This window comes from Cladophialophora immunda, assembly GCF_000835495.1.
Source record: "Cladophialophora immunda strain CBS 83496 unplaced genomic scaffold supercont1.4, whole genome shotgun sequence".
In the NCBI taxonomy this organism is placed as follows: domain Eukaryota; kingdom Fungi; phylum Ascomycota; class Eurotiomycetes; order Chaetothyriales; family Herpotrichiellaceae; genus Cladophialophora; species Cladophialophora immunda.
Window position 1 is genome coordinate 490,817 of NW_015622544.1, and position 16,795 is coordinate 507,611.

A 16,795-nucleotide genomic window follows, 5' to 3' on the forward strand; every position below is an offset into this window, starting at 1 on the left:
GTGCAACGTTATTTGGTCAGAAAGGGCCATCGTTGTAAGAGGAGGAGTAACTTCCGTAACGGAGGATGAAGGGCAAGCCAGCCGTTTCCCGGCTGCGATTGGCAGCCTGCGTCCGCCCGCCGTGGGTCTTTGTTTGACCTTTCGTGGAGCGTTCAAAAGTCGCAAGTTTCGGCACGCTTGGGATCGCTGGGAGCATGGTCTGTGTGTGAGAGCCAGAGAGGGTGGGTGGAGGGGTGGATCAGGGATCACCGACCACTTGCGACTGGGCGGCAGCAGGGCAAAAAAGGCCCATGGTTGGGAGTGGAACCCTCGCGCCCTCTCTTGCTGGGCGGGCAGCTTGGGCCTGCTGGGTGGTGCTGGCCCTGCTGGGGGGGCTTTAGAGTTGGTGGGTCGCCAGGGAAGGACTCCCCTAGGCACGTTAAGGAACAATCTGGTGCCAATCATGCAGCGCCCACGCTGGGTTGTGGCCAGTTAGCGGGCGCAGGTAGCAGGCGAGGCCTTCTTGAGGAGGGGGTGGGATCAAGAGCAAGCGGCTTCGGCTTCGTTTCTTTGCCTCTTTGCTGGGCTTCTGGCTTCTGGCTTCTGGCCTTTGACTTGAACTTGACACCACCCTCCTCCCCCCCCCCAGTCCCTCCACCCTGCTCTGGACTTCTGGACCTCTGGCCCTCTGCCTATTTTGCTCTAATGCACCACCTGCGCACACCTTCTTGTCCTCCCGCTCGGCTACTGCACACCGTCTGCGTCTCTGCATCCTACCTGCTTCCCAAACCTCGTTGCCTCTTTTCTCCAGATCTCCATTGAACCATCTTTCCTGCAACCCCCAATCCAGGTGTATGCTGTCCACCCGTCAATAGTCATGGCCTAATTGCGCGTCACGATTGTCCTTTCAAGTTCATGTTTGAGAAGCGTTCTCCAGTTGTTCGGTATGTGCTCAAGAAAACGACGCAAAAAAGTCTGCTCTCAGCCTGTGCGAAGCGAAAAGTCCGCTGCCCGTGCCCAGGAGTCCGCACAACAATCTGACCGAGCTGCTGCTTTTTTGCTGATCTTGCTGCATGCTCCATGTGCCTGCATGCTGCACAACCTCTATCATGAAATACCTGCTAACATCTTGCTCAACTGCGCAGTTTGCGATCCCATTGACGACGCTCTTTCGTTGCCTTCTTCCCGCGCCGGAAAGCTCAGCAGAAAATTAGCAGCCACTTGCCAGTACCAACACTCGGGAGGCACCCAAACGTCTTGGATTACTTGGTCCCTGCTTCCAATCGTGCATGCCCCCAGCAACATCGTCCACAATTTGGTCTTCTTGGTTGAAGAAGAAATTGTCGGCGTGGGTAACGACTATTCCACCTATAGACGATAAGGCTTGAATCTGAGCTGGGGAGACCTCTCGTCAAGCTCGTTCTTCTCGCCCGGAGTCATCCGACAATCGATTTCGTACTTGGAATATCCTGGATACCAAGTAACCTCGCTGAACAGTCGGTAAATAAACTGTGACGCTCGCGGATTAATCTACCGCGGCCCCGAATCCGAGAACGGTGTCAAGAGACGGGACATATTTTTGGATTTCGGTCGCTCAGGCTGCGCCTCTTAAATCGAAAGAAACCATTCTAGTGATTGATCCAGGAGGCGCGAGAATCAAGCTCAGACCATCGAAAACCCAACCATCTCGGGGAGGTATTATCCTTTGCTTGTGATTAGCTTTGTGCGGACGTAACTCATCGATCACATACTGGTGGTTGACGCATATCGACCCAAGATGAATCAAACGCAGTCGTACCTGGATATGCATCCCGGCTCACACATGTCTTCCGGGCCTTCATACTCCCACGCCGGTTCCACAGCGCCCTTGGGCCATTATCAACAGTATCAACAACCTCCCATTCCCGCATCGTCACATTACGGACCACCTCCGACCTATGGGACTTATGGCTATACAAACGGTGTTACTTCTCCACAGTCCGCCACTGGTTCGGTAGCGCAGCAAGTGTCTCAGATCACCTCACTTCCCGGTAAGACTCGTGCCTTTGAGATGACAAATGTGTACCCTTTCTGACGACGCGAAGCTATCATGACTGGTGCTCCCAATTCTCAACATTCATATGTGGCTCAAACGCCGGGTTTGCCCGCTCCAAACCAGGCTTTCCCTCAACAGCAGCAACCATTTGATACTACCGGTCAGATTGCCCCCCCCGGCATGAAACCGAGGGTGACGGCGACGCTCTGGGAAGACGAAGGTAGCCTATGCTTTCAAGTAGAGGCCAAAGGAGTCTGCGTTGCTCGCCGGGAAGGTAACACCTGATCCCTCCCCCGAGTGTATCAATGTCACTTAATGCTCACTTGTTTGCAGATAACCATTTCATCAACGGGACCAAGCTTCTCAACGTTGCTGGAATGACCCGGGGACGCCGAGACGGCATCTTGAAATCTGAAAAGACCCGACACGTGGTGAAGATCGGACCCATGCATCTGAAAGGAGTCTGGTAAGTTTAGTGTACGTCTGAACATGAAGCAATCTGTTGATTTCGCCCAGGATACCTTTCGAACGTGCCCTTGATTTCGCCAACAAGGAAAAGATTACAGATCTCCTGTACCCTCTTTTCGTGCACAATATTGGCGGGCTGCTTTACAATCCTGAAAATGCATCTCGGACGAATGCTGTCGTGCAAGCAACAGAGCGACGTCGGATGGATAGTGTCGATTCCACTCGTCCGTCTCAACCACAGGCGCCATCACTCCAACATCACAATAGCATGCCAGGCCCAGGCCAAGCCCCACCAACACCTCACTCCATTGCTCCGCATCCGAATGCACCGCGTCCGGGCATCGACCGTGCACATACCTTTCCAACTCCTCCGACGAGCGCTTCGAGTGTGATGGGGATGAGCAGTCAAGGAACTTCGTACGACTGGGGCACCCAGGGCATGACGAACGGCGCAGCAGGAGCACAGCCTTTATCCATTGACACAGGCATGAACGCTCGTTCCATGCCTACAACGCCCGCCACGACCCCACCTGGGACTGGTGGGCAAGGGATGCCAACATATCAAGGACAGTCGGGATACGAGAATTCGAAGCATTACTACAGTACTACACCCAGTTCTCAAACTAGTTACGCGCATCATCCAGACAGCAGCAGGTTTGGCCAGCCCATGCAGGCGGTACCATACGGGAAGACTGATATGGGTCCACCAATCGCTCCAGGAAGCGCCAGTACTGGAGGGGATGGGCATGACCCCAAGCCTGATGCATATACTGCTCAGAGCCACTCGTCCCAGCATGAAAGTGACCATCCAGACAGTGGTTACATGAGCGCAAATCCTTCTGCTTATAGCACAGGCCGACAATATACGTACAGTGCCACTGGTGAACATCCACACATGTCTCCTGAGCAGATGTCGGGCTCTCCAACGCATCAGGCTGGCTCCGGCCACGCAACACCAAGGACCATGCCTGCAGGTCAACCACAATGGACAGGAGATTACAACACTCCGCCCCGACCGCCTCCTTCCAGCAATGTATATAATGTCATGGGCGGCCGGGACCGCACACCACAAGGCGGTCCGACCGACAGCTATGGAAATCCGACATATGCGGCCACCGGCCATCCCGCGAGTGTGTCTTCGGTGAAACGAGGGCGAGAGGATGATGACCAAGACCGCCCTGGCAGCCGAGAATACGACGCTTACGACCCGAAACGGCGCAAGACAGCACGTCAAGACACGTACAGCATGCCCCTCAACACGCCTCCCCACATGCAAGCCATCAAAACCGGCGGACAGCGGTAGAAGTCTTAATTTAGCCCGTCAAGAAGACTCTTATCTGTGTTGGAGACGTGTGACGAGTGGAAAAAGTGGACTTGCACCTTCCGATGGGCTCTACTTCCGAGGTAATGCCACATCACGATATATTTCCAAAAAGCGATTACGAGATTTACGACGGCCTGTGCGCCAAAAAGATTAAAGACTAACGAATGGAACAAGCGTGCACGGTTTGCTTCCTCGCCTTTTAACGACCTTACGAAACGATTTCCTTCGAGCGCTTGCAAATGGCGAAAATCACGATTTATTTCTGCGATTTCCGGCCGTTTGGGGCAGGGCTGAATTTTCATGGGTCTAGATGTTCTGCTTCCTTGTTGTGTATGAGGGAACGATATACGCGTGGATGGATTATGATTTGGGACGGATGAACAGCTATGATTCTGAAGGGCGCCCGATGATATGTTTTCTTGGCTGCGGGAACGAGAGCAAGACTACATGCGGCTGCTGGGCCTTGCCAATGACCTGTACAACTGAGAGAGTCCCATTAATTTTCATGGGTCAAGGATTGGGACTGCCCTCGGGTGTGCAGTGGTAGAGGTCAGGCGCTGTAGGGACAATGGCTCCTGTCTTCTCCAATCTTGGGACTTCCACTCATGACATGTCGAATACAATAAAAGCTCTATTTATAATCATCAGGTGTCTCTCTTTCTGAACATGGTAGACAATGTCGCCACGAAAACCATGTAAGCATTTTGGTGTTGAGCATGTCTGAGGATGTACGGTAACTTCAAGTGCGACAGAAGAGAACCATCAAAAAGCCAGCCTTGCCAAGCAATAAGAGTTATTCAATGGTCCAAGCCTGGCGGAGTACCCCTCGTTGGCTGGATCTGGACTAGCGCAAATAGTGCCAAGCTTGGCGCACCATGAATTTGTTACAGTCGATTGACTTGACTCTTCCAAGAGATCGAGGTTTATCTGTAAACCACGACACCCACCGCTCTCCAGTCATCGTCTCGAGATGTAAGTCCGACTCCTTCCTTGTGGTAGTTCACATTCTTCAGCTTTCGGGCTTTCGGTTTCCGATCACGTTCTTCTGGACAGCGGAAAGTGCATGACGGAGACGATGAAAGATTTGAAGCTGATGCATGATTCTTTGCAGGACGAACCTCCGCACCCAGAAGCGCCTCGCGGCGTCCGTCGTCGGCTGCGGCAAACGCAAGATCTGGCTCGACCCCAACGAAGTCAATGAAATCTCCAATGCCAATTCGCGACAGACCATCCGAAAATTGGTCAGTGATGGGCTCATCATCCGCAAGCCGGTGGCCATGCATTCGAGGGCCCGTGCGAGGGAGTTGAATGCGGCTAGAAGAATTGGCAGACACCGAGGATTCGGTAAGAGAAAGGGTACGAAGGATGCCAGAATGCCTAGGTACGATGAAACGACCCCCTCATGAGCCGGGAACGAATGGCGACTTTGTGTGGAGGGCTCGATGCTGACAGGTATATGTTCACAGCCAGGTTCTATGGATGAGACGCTTGCGTGTTCTCCGACGTCTTCTCGTCAAGTACCGTGCTGCCGGCAAGATTGACAAGCACCTCTACCATGAACTCTATCAGTTGAGCAAGGGTAACACCTTCAAACACAAGCGTGCTTTGGTTGAACATGTATGTCTCAACACCCTTGTCACAGTCGTCTCTAGGATGAAAATTGACCGATCAAACCACAGATCCACAAGGCCAAGGCCGAGAAACAACGTGAGAGAATCCTCAAGGAGGAGATGGATGCCAAACGTGCCAAGACCAAGGCCGCTCGTGAACGGAGACAGGAACGAATTCAGACCAAGAGAAATGCCCTTGCTGGCGAAGCCGAGGAGGAAGCCAAACAACAGCAGGAATAAATGGCTGGAGCAGCATGGTGGAGAGGGACGTGAGATGATTGTGAAGAGCAACATATTGAGCAGATTGCCTGAGACTAGTCTGGAGGACGATCTCGACCACATGCTCCTGCGCAGCGACCGCATTGCACACCTGGGCGGATATGTTGAACCAAAACGACGGGGAAAGGGAACAACCTATGGGCCTTGCGTAGGAGATCATGGCTTCGCATATGGGATAGTGGTTTCAATAGCCGTCTTTGATAAAGCAACGAGGGGTTCGGATTCAAGAAGCGACTTGGCTCCTTGGACTCTTCCTGGAGTTTCTCGTACCGCAGCCACGATCTCCATGACCTCTCTTAGCTTCTTGAACATGCCTTATGATTACTACCTCGGAGTAGACCACAGATCGTCTGGTCTGACCTTGGTGATGGCCATTGAGGGGTGCATGCTGCTCCGGTGCACACGCCAGTCAGGCGGGCGATCCATGGTTGGCTGCTTGTTCGCCTCGCGCTCCCACAGGCCTTGAATGACCCCTTCAGACTAAGAGGCATCGCTGTCCACTTGGACACGGACACTATTCAACCTGCATACCGCACACATACACCAACCTGCAACGCTATGCAGGTCCCCCTGTCACCCAAAGCCTTCATATCCAGATGTCCCTCTAACCTTGGCAAGAAATCCTCTGCATCCGCTACTGCAACGCCGGGTGTGACGACTCCTGCGCACCGACGTCTTTCCCCTCCCCTCCAAAGGCATTGCCCACAGGATGCCACCCTAGATCGACAGGGTTGATGTCGACTGCGCACTGGTGCGAAATCGCCCAATGGTCACTTCTACTGAGGCCTGCAGTTCTTCGCATCCGCGCCTCAACTTGAGCCTCGTTATCGCCGTTAGGGAATGCCACAGGTCACGACCGTCCTCGTGCTGTTCCAATCGAATTGCTCTATCCAGTCTGCAACCGAGACTTAAATATTCAACGCCAACCCCGCAGCGTCTCTCAATTTGAGGGCAGCAGCCAGAGACCCGGCGCCGGCTTTCAGAGGGTGACTTGGGGACGACCGTTGTTAAACAGCATACCGCAGGCCCCTGGACCTCAATGGTTAGGGTTTTGATACCCGGACTCCTGCGATCATGTTTGGAGTAAGTTGGGCTTCCGTCGGTGAGTAGAAATCGAATCATATCGCCCAAGTTGCGCTGCACCCGGGCGGTGTACACATCTGGCATTGGAAAATTGAGGCCACACCTCCACCTGATGTGTCAGAGACCGCTTCATGTACCAAACGATTTCGTTCCGATATGGTCTCGACTTGAGGCGTGTCTTTGACCCAGAATCTTCCGGAGGTCAATGTATCAGATTGAAGTTGGTCCTTGGAGACATGGGTTATACCAACTCCGGGTTCGGTCTCTTGAAGGACTTTGTCTTCTACATCCTGGGATCAGGTCCATTACGGCAATCTGATTTCCCATCGTCCTTTTCATTTCGCACATTTGAGCCGAGAATGCCTTGGCCATGCGCTGACCTGTGACAGGTGCCGGAGGAGATGGCCTTCTTGACAGAGAACGGAATCCGCCGCCAAAGCCTATTCCGCTGGAGTTCCCGAGCTATGTCCCTTCACGTTGTAACAGCCCACTGACCCGGCAACACATCAAGAATGTCTGTAGAGAGCTCGCTTCGATTCGCAAACTACCCGACATACGCGACTCTCATCTTGCCCATCTCAACATCCAACTGCTCCAAGATGTCCCACTTGCGGAGATGGTGCCCAACAAGCAATTCGAGTCACGTCCTCTCCTGTACGACAATGATCTGACAGCTATGCTTGAGGAACTGGAGGTCGGTAATGAAGATGCCTATCGAGAAGTCCTCAGACTGGCACCTCTTGAAGGGAGGAAGAAACCCCGTCTGGCATACTCAAGAAACTTTTTTGCCAGTCTGGAGGACATGAGTCGGTACTGGGACTATAGCAAAGATAATTACTACGAGGTTGAATCTAGTGTCGCGGAAGACCCCGTCCAGGGCACCGAGCACAAGATTGATGATGTCGGGAATTCGCTCAGTAACACACTTGATGTTGAGATGCAGGATTCCGTCGAGAATTCTCTAAACCCAGAGCAAGAGCTTGGGCAAGTGGCGAATCAGAGCCATTCCTCTGCCAGTCCGGTGCCTATGGCCACCGTCGAGATCCCTAGCCGCCCAAAGATGAAAGAGGTATACAAGGGACAACGGCTTGGTAACGGCGAGCAGATGAGCCCCGGTACCCGAGTTTCGGCAGTGAGGAACCTTTTGAAAATGGCTGTTCACAAGTTTAACTGCCGGGATTACGACGTGAGCCCGAGAGACAAGTTGAGGATTAACAACATCAATATCCCCGCGGTATCCTATAATTTTTGCGTTGCAAAATTGCCGGCTGATACGAAGCTATTGAGGGCAAGGATGGTGGAAGGACCGGTGATGGCAGTTCACTGCAGGCACGAGGTAAGGTTCAAGTCGAGGGACGGGCTTCTGAGTCCGACGAGTGATTTTGTGGGCGAGAAGTTTGATCTGTTCCGCGAAATTGGCGGTATGTTGATGCTCGCAAAGCAAAGAGCCAGAGAATCCCAGACACTATCCAAAGAACCGGGCGAGCACCAGTGGTGGGCGATTAAGAGCCGATGGGGTGGCGGCGAGACGAGATGGGGGCAGCTTGCCAGCGAAGTATTTGAGGATGAAGATCCAAGCTGGAGCCCGGACGAAAGGCGCTTGCAACTTGGAAAGCGGGAGAAAGAGGAAGAGGAACGAAGGAATGCAGAGGCAGCCACTGCGGCTGACTTGAAAAATCTCAAACCAGAAGATCTAATCGCTGGTCCGTCCTCGCCGAGCGAGAGGCCGAAAAAGAAGAAGAAAAGTGGTGAAGCGGGTGGGTCGCCGAAAGACAAGGTTGAGTATAAAGACGGGAGGCGACTGATGTATGTCCCGCCCTTGCGGCGGAAGTGGTACCAAGAGTGGATGAAGGTCCGCCCAAATGGCCCTTGGTGGGATGAGAAGTTGATCTATCGGAGTATCGGTAAGCAAAGTCGAAATGAAGGGCCGGTGGGCTGGGACGACATCTTCATGATATCAGCCGCAAACCATCACGCCTGCATTTTGAAGATGAGCGTGCATGAGAACTACCTGGACTGGCTGGAGACTGGCGGCGAGGGAAGACCACCGTCCGAGTCGCAGGAGACTGCAACCAAGGAGGACGTGGATCAGCAGCAAGAACATATCCTCTACGTCAGCAGGAGCCCGTGGCTGGATCTGTTTGAGGTCGAGCAAAGAAAGGAATTGCTTGTCGGAATCTGGAGGATCCTGAGCTGGATCAACCGACAGGAGGTGCCACGTGAAGAGATCGAGAAGATGGAAAGGCTTAAGGGGCCACAGCAACAACCAGGGGAAGATCACAGCGGCGACCACCAGATGGAGATCTGATTTCGCAGAGATGAATGGGAGAGATGTCTAGAAGGCTAGCATTGACCAGGTCAGAGGACCGGGAACTAGGCCGACGGTGTCCAGCAGTGGATAGAGAGTTCATTCCAATCTTTCTATGATATTATCATTGTGGTGAGCAGGTCGACGCCCACGCAGCTCAGCCTTGTCCCCTCTCAGACCCCTTTGATATGCGGAGACAGACCAATAGAATCCTCCCAGTCTCGGACGAGGCTGAAGCTAAACAAATACGAGAAAAAAGTCACGTCATAGTCCGGCCATCCCAAAATTTTGTCCCGCAAACCCGCAAATCCGCGGGGGGAGTCATTGAATTTCCTATACCAACTAACCTGTCTCTGTGGTCCTCTCCGAGGTTGCCAGCACCCCTTACCACTTATTTCCTCTCTCTAGCCACAAATTCACGAGCACCCGTTGAAACTATGCCTGCGTCACACCTCTCAGAGGGCATTCGCATCCAGCAAAATGGCGAGCCGCAAAACCCTCTCCGTCGCGAAGTTTCACGCAGTCTCTCCATGTCTACCTCCCCGAACGACGCCTTCCACGTCCGCAAGGTCTCCTTTGGTGTCGACAACATTAGTGGCACCTCTCCTAACCTCCGGCGAACAGTAACGGGCCCTCAGCCTAAGCAATTAAAGCCCTTCCGCGAACAGGACGTCAAGATTCTGTTATTGGAAAATGTCAATCAGACAGGCAGAGATATCCTAAAGGGTCAAGGGTATCAGGTCGAGTTCTTAAAGTCCAGCTTGCCCGAGGACCAGTTGATTGAGAAGATCAAGTAAGAGACTCAGGCTGGGGTCGAGCAATATCCTTCGATCGCTTGGACTCTCTGACTAACCCGACTCTACTGCTCAGGGATGTACATGTCATCGGCATCCGCTCCAAGACAAAGCTCACTGCCCGCGTGCTCGCAGCAGCAAAGAACCTCATCGTGATCGGCTGCTTCTGCATCGGCACAAATCAAGTCGACTTGAAATATGCCGCCTCCCACGGGATCTGCGTCTTCAACTCCCCCTTCAGCAACTCCCGCTCCGTCGCCGAGCTGGTCATCTGCGAAATCATCGCATTGGCTCGCCAACTGGGCGATCGCTCCAACGAACTGCACCGCGGAACATGGAATAAAGTCTCTGCGAGATGCTGGGAGATTCGCGGCAAGACTCTGGGCATCATAGGCTACGGCCACATCGGATCGCAGTTGTCTGTCTTGTCCGAGGCGATGGGCATGGACGTGATATACTACGACGTGGTGAACCTGATGGGCTTGGGCACCGCACGCCAAGTGCCCACCCTGGAACATCTACTCAAGGACGCGGACTTTGTAACGTGCCATGTCCCGGAGCTGCCCGAGACGATGAACATGATCGGCGCAAAGGAGCTGGAGACCATGAAGAAGGGAAGCTATCTCATCAACGCCTCAAGGGGCTCAGTCGTCGACATCCCCGCGCTGATTGATGCGATGCGCTCGGGCCACATCGCCGGCGCGGCCTTGGACGTGTATCCAGCGGAGCCCGGCGGAAACGGGGACTACTTCAACAACGAGCTGAATTCCTGGGCGGGGGACCTACAGTCCCTCAAGAACATCATCCTGACGCCTCACATTGGCGGGTCGACGGAGGAAGCCCAGTCCGCGATCGGCATCGAGGTCGCCGAGGCACTGGTCCGCTACGTCAACGAGGGCGTCACTGTCGGCGCCGTCAACATGCCCGAGGTCGCTTTGCGCTCCCTCACCATGGACGAGCCCGACCACGCCCGCGTCATCTTTATCCATCAAAACGTTCCCGGTGTCCTCAGGAGAGTCAACCACCTTCTGGGAGACCACAACGTCGACAAGCAGATGACCGACAGTAGAGGCGAGGTCGCGTATCTGATGGCGGATATCAGCAACGTCAAGGAAGACCAAGTCGCCGAGCTGTACGCCGAATTGGAGGGCGTCAAGGAGAAGATCCTCACTAGGATTCTCTATTGAAGCAATGCCCCTGGGCCCACGTTGACCTGGGCCGTGTTACTACCAACACAAAATTCTAGAAAGTGAGCGAGTCGCTCATTCGATCTTCTTTTCACAGCCCCCATCTAGCGAACGAGGGAAAGAGCAAAAAGGTTGAAAGGGATCGAAGACTCTTCGTGTCTACATTATGAGTTGGGTCTACGGAAACGGACGGCTATAAAAACGCATCGGAGCTAATTTGGAAAACCAAAAAAAGTATAGAGGGATGGAGCATAAAAGATGGTAATGGATGCGTGGCTCCAGGAATTGTACGACAGACACGGCTTTCAACAGCCGGCTACAAACAGGGCGTTTTGAGAGAATCGCAAATGGAGGCGTACATCAACGGCTTTCCAGGATCCGAGGATTCAACAAACGCTGGACCATATGCAAATATCGGAGCAAAGCAGAGACTGGGAGATGGAGTGTTTGTAAAGCTCATTGACTTCTTTCACAAAATGTTGCTCCTCTCGTCATCCATTCCCCGAGCATCCAAGGCTCAACGATGTATGGTCGCCCGCCTCGTCCAATTCGAGATGTTTCTATGCTCGAATTCATAATCCACGCGCTGAGGGAACACTTGGGCTTGTTCAGGGTCTTGTATCGTTGCTGAGCTCTCGGGATCCGCCTTCCACCTCTACAAGTTGTTCATGGGCCGTTCTTGTGGCCCGCTCGCAAGGAAGGGAGCCCATCCCCCCAAAGACTTTCCCAGACCGTAAGTGAAGTGGTTCAAACCAGGTGATCAAGAACAAAGTTGGACACCAGACGCTTTCCGAATTGTTCGTCACAGTGTGTAGAAGCGGTCACCGAAATCACCGAGGCCGGGGACGATATAGCTAGGGCAGTCAGTTACACAACTTCTGGACAGCTTAAAAGACAGACTCACTTTTGCTCATTGAGACCTTGGTCCACAAAAGCCGTGATAACTCTCACTCTGGGCACCTTTTTGGCAAAGTTCTCGATACCTTCAGGGCTGGCAATCAGGTTCAAGAACAAAATGCGTTCTTCTGGGACGCCTTTGCTCTTTAGAACCTCGACGGCCATGATTGCGCTCCCACCAGTGGCCAACATGGGGTCTAGGAGCAGTACCCATCGATTGTGAACGTCCGGGGGCAGCTTGTCATAGAAAAGTTTTGGTTTGCTGGTTTCCTCGTTGCGCTGGATCAGGATTTTGCCTATCCTCACCGAACGGCAACATTCTCTCAACCCCTGCTCCATTGACTCTCCTGCTCGCATAATAGAAACACCACATATTTTTCCTTCAAATTTTACCCCGACATAGTCCTTGCCAACGGGAGATGTGACGGTATGTGTAACAACAGGAAGATGGTTGAGGCCTTCCTCGACCAGGAGACGAATGATTCGATTGGAGTAGAAGATGAAATCTGCTCGCTGTGTGTTCTTGTCTCGGATCATGCTTGATTGAATGAGTCAGTAACACTTGTTTCGATTGCTCCAGATCTTTAGAGTACCCACGTCAAAAGAGCAATCAGCTGAGGAGTCTGAGGCAAGACGTGGACATTTTCTTGCTGGACGCTTTTCGAGACAGTGGCGGTAGGTTTCTCCTCTTCTGGACGATAAGAAGGTCCAACACCCACAGCGGGTGATTGCACCCCGTTGGCTCGCGGAATTGAAGCCATACTCTACAGGCAGTGCACCGTTGTAGACAGCTGAAAGGGTAGGGATCTTGGCTGCTCGCGTGACCTTGGAGAAGGAAGGTCGCAGGTTGTCCCTTGGGTTTGAGATAATGTCTGTCGAAGTGGGGGAACGACGTGAGGTCGGAACGTAGATCTGGCCGTTGCTAGGGTGTGAGCAGAAAACAGGTCGGCCTCATATAGCTTTAGGTTCTCCGGAAATGAATACAGACACAGCCGGTGTGTGAGCCTGCGTCGAGCAATGGTGTGTATCTTCATAAACATGGACCTGGTTGCAGGTGGGTTGGTTACGCTCTTTGCACCGGCACATGCTCTGGCGAAGCGGCCGAAGAAATTTGGTCAAGGAAAGCGGTGCCGAGCCTTAACTACTCAGAGCTTCCAGGCGTGCTCCCCCGGGACCGGGTGCCCCCTGGTGCCCCTGGAGCTCACGTTTTTCCTGTGACGTTGAGTGCACCACAAGTAAACACCCAGTCCTAAGGGGGTTCGTTTGTTTATCGGCTGACATCACCCCGCACCAAGATCGCCATCTGGCGCCATCGATCTCCAAACTTACAACTCTTTGCGATGGAGTGTCCCAACTTTTCGATCCCAAACCAACACCACTGGACAGTAGTGGTTGAGAACACAGGTACCGGGTCTGCAATCAGAACATGATTCTTTGTACTCTTGATCTTATATGTGGTGCCTGAGTGACATGAGACCATTCTCACACCTGTCGCGTCTGTTTTACGACAACCAAGACTTCGAATGAATCAACTACACCTGCGCTTAGTCGCCAGTAGGCAACATGCATATCCCTCCAGCACGTCGGAGAGGGAACCTATACGGCAAAGGAGCGAGAAATATTCGAGTTCACGACCTTTTTGATGTCGCTGCGCGAACACCAATCGAAACAATAACAACAACGACGTTAACTCCCCATGCCTCCATGCTTCCTCGATCCGCACAAGCCGTCAACACGCCTCATATTCAACTTCAGGATGAGTTAAAAAATGCAGCATTACATTCAGGTGAGACAAAGGAGGATTCATCGACTGCAACAATCCCGTCACCTCTCACTGCACCCGAATCTTCGACCATGTTCGACCTACATTCCTCTGAGGAAGAACCGACCAGCCTCAAGCCAAAGCGCGCCTTGAAGAAGAGAAGGATAGCATCTGCCAAATCAGATCAACCAAGGGATGATATCCAGGTGGATGAAGAGCGCAAGGTCGTGGTGACGAAGACAAAGGGATGGCGCACCCTAAACGAAAGCGCTCAAGAGAAGCTGCAATTCAAGTCCGCGAATGCAAACGGCGGGTTAGAACACTCAACCTCAGCCAATGTCACCCGAGCATTGAAGCGACCAGTCAAAGGGCCCGCCGCTGGCAGATCAGCTTCGCCTTCCAAGCTGGTCCCTCCAAAAGCACCTCGCTCACACCAACCCCAAGTCTCCAGTGTCTGGTCTCCGGAAGAGTCAGATTCATCCACCACATCACAACCCTCGCGGAGGAGCACTCCCAAGAGAAAAAGACGCGGCTCTGACGACAGTCTCATGGCGTCGCCTACTCCGAGTGACCTCCATCTGACTGGTCTACGTCTGACGCCTGATTCAAGCTCGCAAAGGTTACACATTTCATCCGAGGACGAGCACCTGGGAGAGGGCCCCAGTAAGCCTGTTAGGACAGGCCGAACTAGGTTGGTTGATCGACTGGACCCTCCACGCGCCCAAAGCATAGACACATTCTCGCGTGCTACAACACAAGAGCAACATTACAACCAACCCAATGACGGTGTCGCACCATTTGGAAGGATTTCAGCAAGCCGTCTGGCAGAGGATAGTCCAGACATGGAAAAGAAGCCATCCAATGTATCAGTTGCGGCTCCTCCTGGACGTCCAAGAGCCACGTACGCTAAGCAAAGGTCTTACTTGAGCGATATGGTCGACAGTTTGGAGAGCTACTCGGCATCAAACAGCCAGTCATCCTCGCAAGAAATCTATTCACCGGCTTTGACATTCCCCAGTGTTGCGTCGCAAATGGAACTCGACAATGATGACAGCGATGAAGCTGACCCTTTCAGTCGAATTAAAAGCATCCACGAATTGAGACGCGGAGGGGCAATCAGAAAATTCGACTTAGAACTGGACACTATCCTGGAAGATATTGAATCGGGCCCCAAGTCACGACGCATTCTAGGGCTCCTACAGCTTGTTTCCAAATTGAACGAACTCCCTTTCCTGCGCCAATTCCAAGACTACGGTGGCCTCCAGCGCCTCATGGACTGTGCGAACGGATCCTTAGACGAGATCAGCGCGACGTTGGTGGCTCTAGTTCTTCGTTGTATAGTTGTGGCTGAAAGCTCATCACCAAGGGTCGTGCTCCAGATCTTGAATGCTCTCTACAAGCTACCTCTAGGTCTGGTGTCGGAACCCAGACCCTTAAGCAAACTTGCCAAAGACCGGAGTCAGAATCTCTCCAAGATTCTTGTCAAAGATATTGCGGAGTTTGAGGACAGGTCGAAAGTTCTAGGCCAAACCTGTGTGGCTGCTGACAGAATCATGCTTGCTTCCGTGGAATCTAGCCTGCGAAGTCTTATCAGCCTCAAGGAACAATTTCCAGAGCTGCCACGGGGACTCCTGGACGAGATTCTCTCAAACTTTACGAAGACGCAGGACATGGTTGAAGGTGGCGGGATTACCAAACAGTTAGAGACCATTCGACTTTTGCTGTCGTTACTGGAGATTGCGTGTGCAAACCATGAAGTGACCGGGGCTAACGTGTCAACTGTCCGTATCGCGGAGTTGGGCGAGAGCGTGGCAAGTGTCATGAAGGAGGCTCGTCACTCCCAGCCGCAGATCGAGCACTCGTGCCTTCGGCTGATTGTTGGCTTAAGCAACAATGATGCAGCGGCTTGTGAAGCCTTGATTGACGGCCGCCTTATTTGCACCGTTTTTCAGGTTATCGAGGGCCAGTTCCTGGAGCTGGCAAGGCGTGCAGCGCAGGAGCAAGAGGTTGACCATGCGCAACTTGAATCTGTGATTCTGGCAGTTGGATGTCTTCTCAACTTCGCCGAATGCGCGGATGCAGCCAGAGAGCGGATGTTGAGGTTGGTGGCAGGCGGGAAGAACATGGTGGACCGGCTGGTGGACATTTTCAACAGCCATGTCGACCAAACGTCTGAGGTATGGGTCCCTGATTGACCACAAGGGATGAGGATGCTGACGAGTACAGGCCTTGACTATTGATCAGACTCAAATCCTGGTCGCCTTTGGCTACATTTCCGCACTGCTATGCACACTGTGCCTGAATCCGATTGCGTGTAGGCAGATATCCGAATCCATCAAGGGAAAGGGGCTGTCGCTATTGTTTGCAGCTGCCGACACGTTCCTCCATCATCTCCAGACGGTTGAGGCAGCACTTGGGGAAGAAGGCGGCTCGTCCACAGGGTTTACAGAGCGGTTCACTGCCGTGCTCGGCACGGTGAAGCAGCACGGCTGTTGATTCTGAGCAAGACCTTTCCATGAAGAGACGACATACACTTGCAACATACATCGTACGACATATGACATACAAGATTGGGTACCGGGAGCATTGGGACATGTCTGGAGTTGACATGGGGTTTGCATAGCAGAATTCGTTGATACCCCCCTTGAAAGTTGTGAGCTAGATATAGAGGAGCATATTTGCAAGCACGACGAGTTACAGCCATGGCTTTTGCTGGACCTGGCGAATGTTAGGGATGCGAGATGCGCCGGTGTCTCTCCACCCTCCCATCTCCCGGAATTCTTGCGCCCATGTGAAGACGCCGTGTCGCAAACAGCATCTTTATCACCATTGGCCGCGGGGAACCAACCCTCCGTGCAAGTAGCGTTGCAGCTCTCATGTGCAGGGTTGGGGGGGGGGGTCACATTGGTTTGTTACCGTATCAGATTCAAGGCCTGTTTATTCCGGTATCTAACATGCAATCTTTCCAAAGTGTCTGGGAGCCAAGGAGCTAGTTTGTTAGCGTTATACTAGTAAACTAGTTCGTTATTAGCCCTTCCATGAGGTGGGAAAACTTGCCTGATTTCACGT

The 16,795-nt window shown here is 52.9% G+C and overlaps 6 protein-coding genes across 6 annotated transcripts; 5 read left to right on the plus strand and 1 right to left on the minus strand.

The window, feature by feature from the left end:
* The first annotated feature begins 631 nt into the window (after positions 1-631).
* PV07_06558 (uncharacterized protein) lies at positions 632-4,450 on the plus strand. The gene is made up of 5 exons (XM_016393547.1): positions 632-923; positions 1,125-2,009; positions 2,064-2,288; positions 2,348-2,480; positions 2,531-4,450. Exons 2-5 carry the CDS (start codon positions 1,757-1,759, stop codon positions 3,783-3,785), a joined length of 1,866 nt encoding a protein of 621 aa, XP_016246966.1. The 5' UTR covers positions 632-923; positions 1,125-1,756; the 3' UTR covers positions 3,786-4,450.
* Positions 4,451-4,715: 265 nt separating this feature from the next.
* On the plus strand, positions 4,716-6,095 carry PV07_06559 (uncharacterized protein). The gene is made up of 4 exons (XM_016393548.1): positions 4,716-4,778; positions 4,918-5,187; positions 5,273-5,423; positions 5,486-6,095. Coding segments are annotated over exons 1-4 (594 nt in total). The 5' UTR covers positions 4,716-4,776; the 3' UTR covers positions 5,657-6,095.
* A 106-nt stretch (positions 6,096-6,201) lies between these two features.
* PV07_06560 (uncharacterized protein) lies at positions 6,202-9,223 on the plus strand. Its single transcript, XM_016393549.1, has 2 exons — positions 6,202-6,797; positions 7,168-9,223. Exons 1-2 carry the CDS (start codon positions 6,770-6,772, stop codon positions 9,084-9,086), a joined length of 1,947 nt encoding a protein of 648 aa, XP_016246968.1. The 5' UTR covers positions 6,202-6,769; the 3' UTR covers positions 9,087-9,223.
* A 165-nt stretch (positions 9,224-9,388) lies between these two features.
* On the plus strand, positions 9,389-11,977 carry PV07_06561 (phosphoglycerate dehydrogenase). The gene is made up of 2 exons (XM_016393550.1): positions 9,389-9,879; positions 9,957-11,977. The coding sequence occupies exons 1-2, from the start codon at positions 9,524-9,526 to the stop codon at positions 11,065-11,067; spliced, it is 1,467 nt and encodes a 488-aa protein (XP_016246969.1). The 5' UTR covers positions 9,389-9,523; the 3' UTR covers positions 11,068-11,977.
* On the minus strand, positions 11,217-13,176 carry PV07_06562 (uracil phosphoribosyltransferase). Its single transcript, XM_016393551.1, has 3 exons — positions 12,562-13,176; positions 11,972-12,502; positions 11,217-11,921 (listed from the first exon to the last, which is right to left on the minus strand). The coding sequence occupies exons 1-3, from the start codon at positions 12,723-12,725 to the stop codon at positions 11,870-11,872; spliced, it is 747 nt and encodes a 248-aa protein (XP_016246970.1). The 5' UTR covers positions 12,726-13,176; the 3' UTR covers positions 11,217-11,869.
* Positions 13,177-13,254: 78 nt separating this feature from the next.
* PV07_06563 (uncharacterized protein) lies at positions 13,255-16,598 on the plus strand. The gene is made up of 2 exons (XM_016393552.1): positions 13,255-15,903; positions 15,953-16,598. Exons 1-2 carry the CDS (start codon positions 13,528-13,530, stop codon positions 16,220-16,222), a joined length of 2,646 nt encoding a protein of 881 aa, XP_016246971.1. The 5' UTR covers positions 13,255-13,527; the 3' UTR covers positions 16,223-16,598.
* Positions 16,599-16,795: the final 197 nt, after the last annotated feature.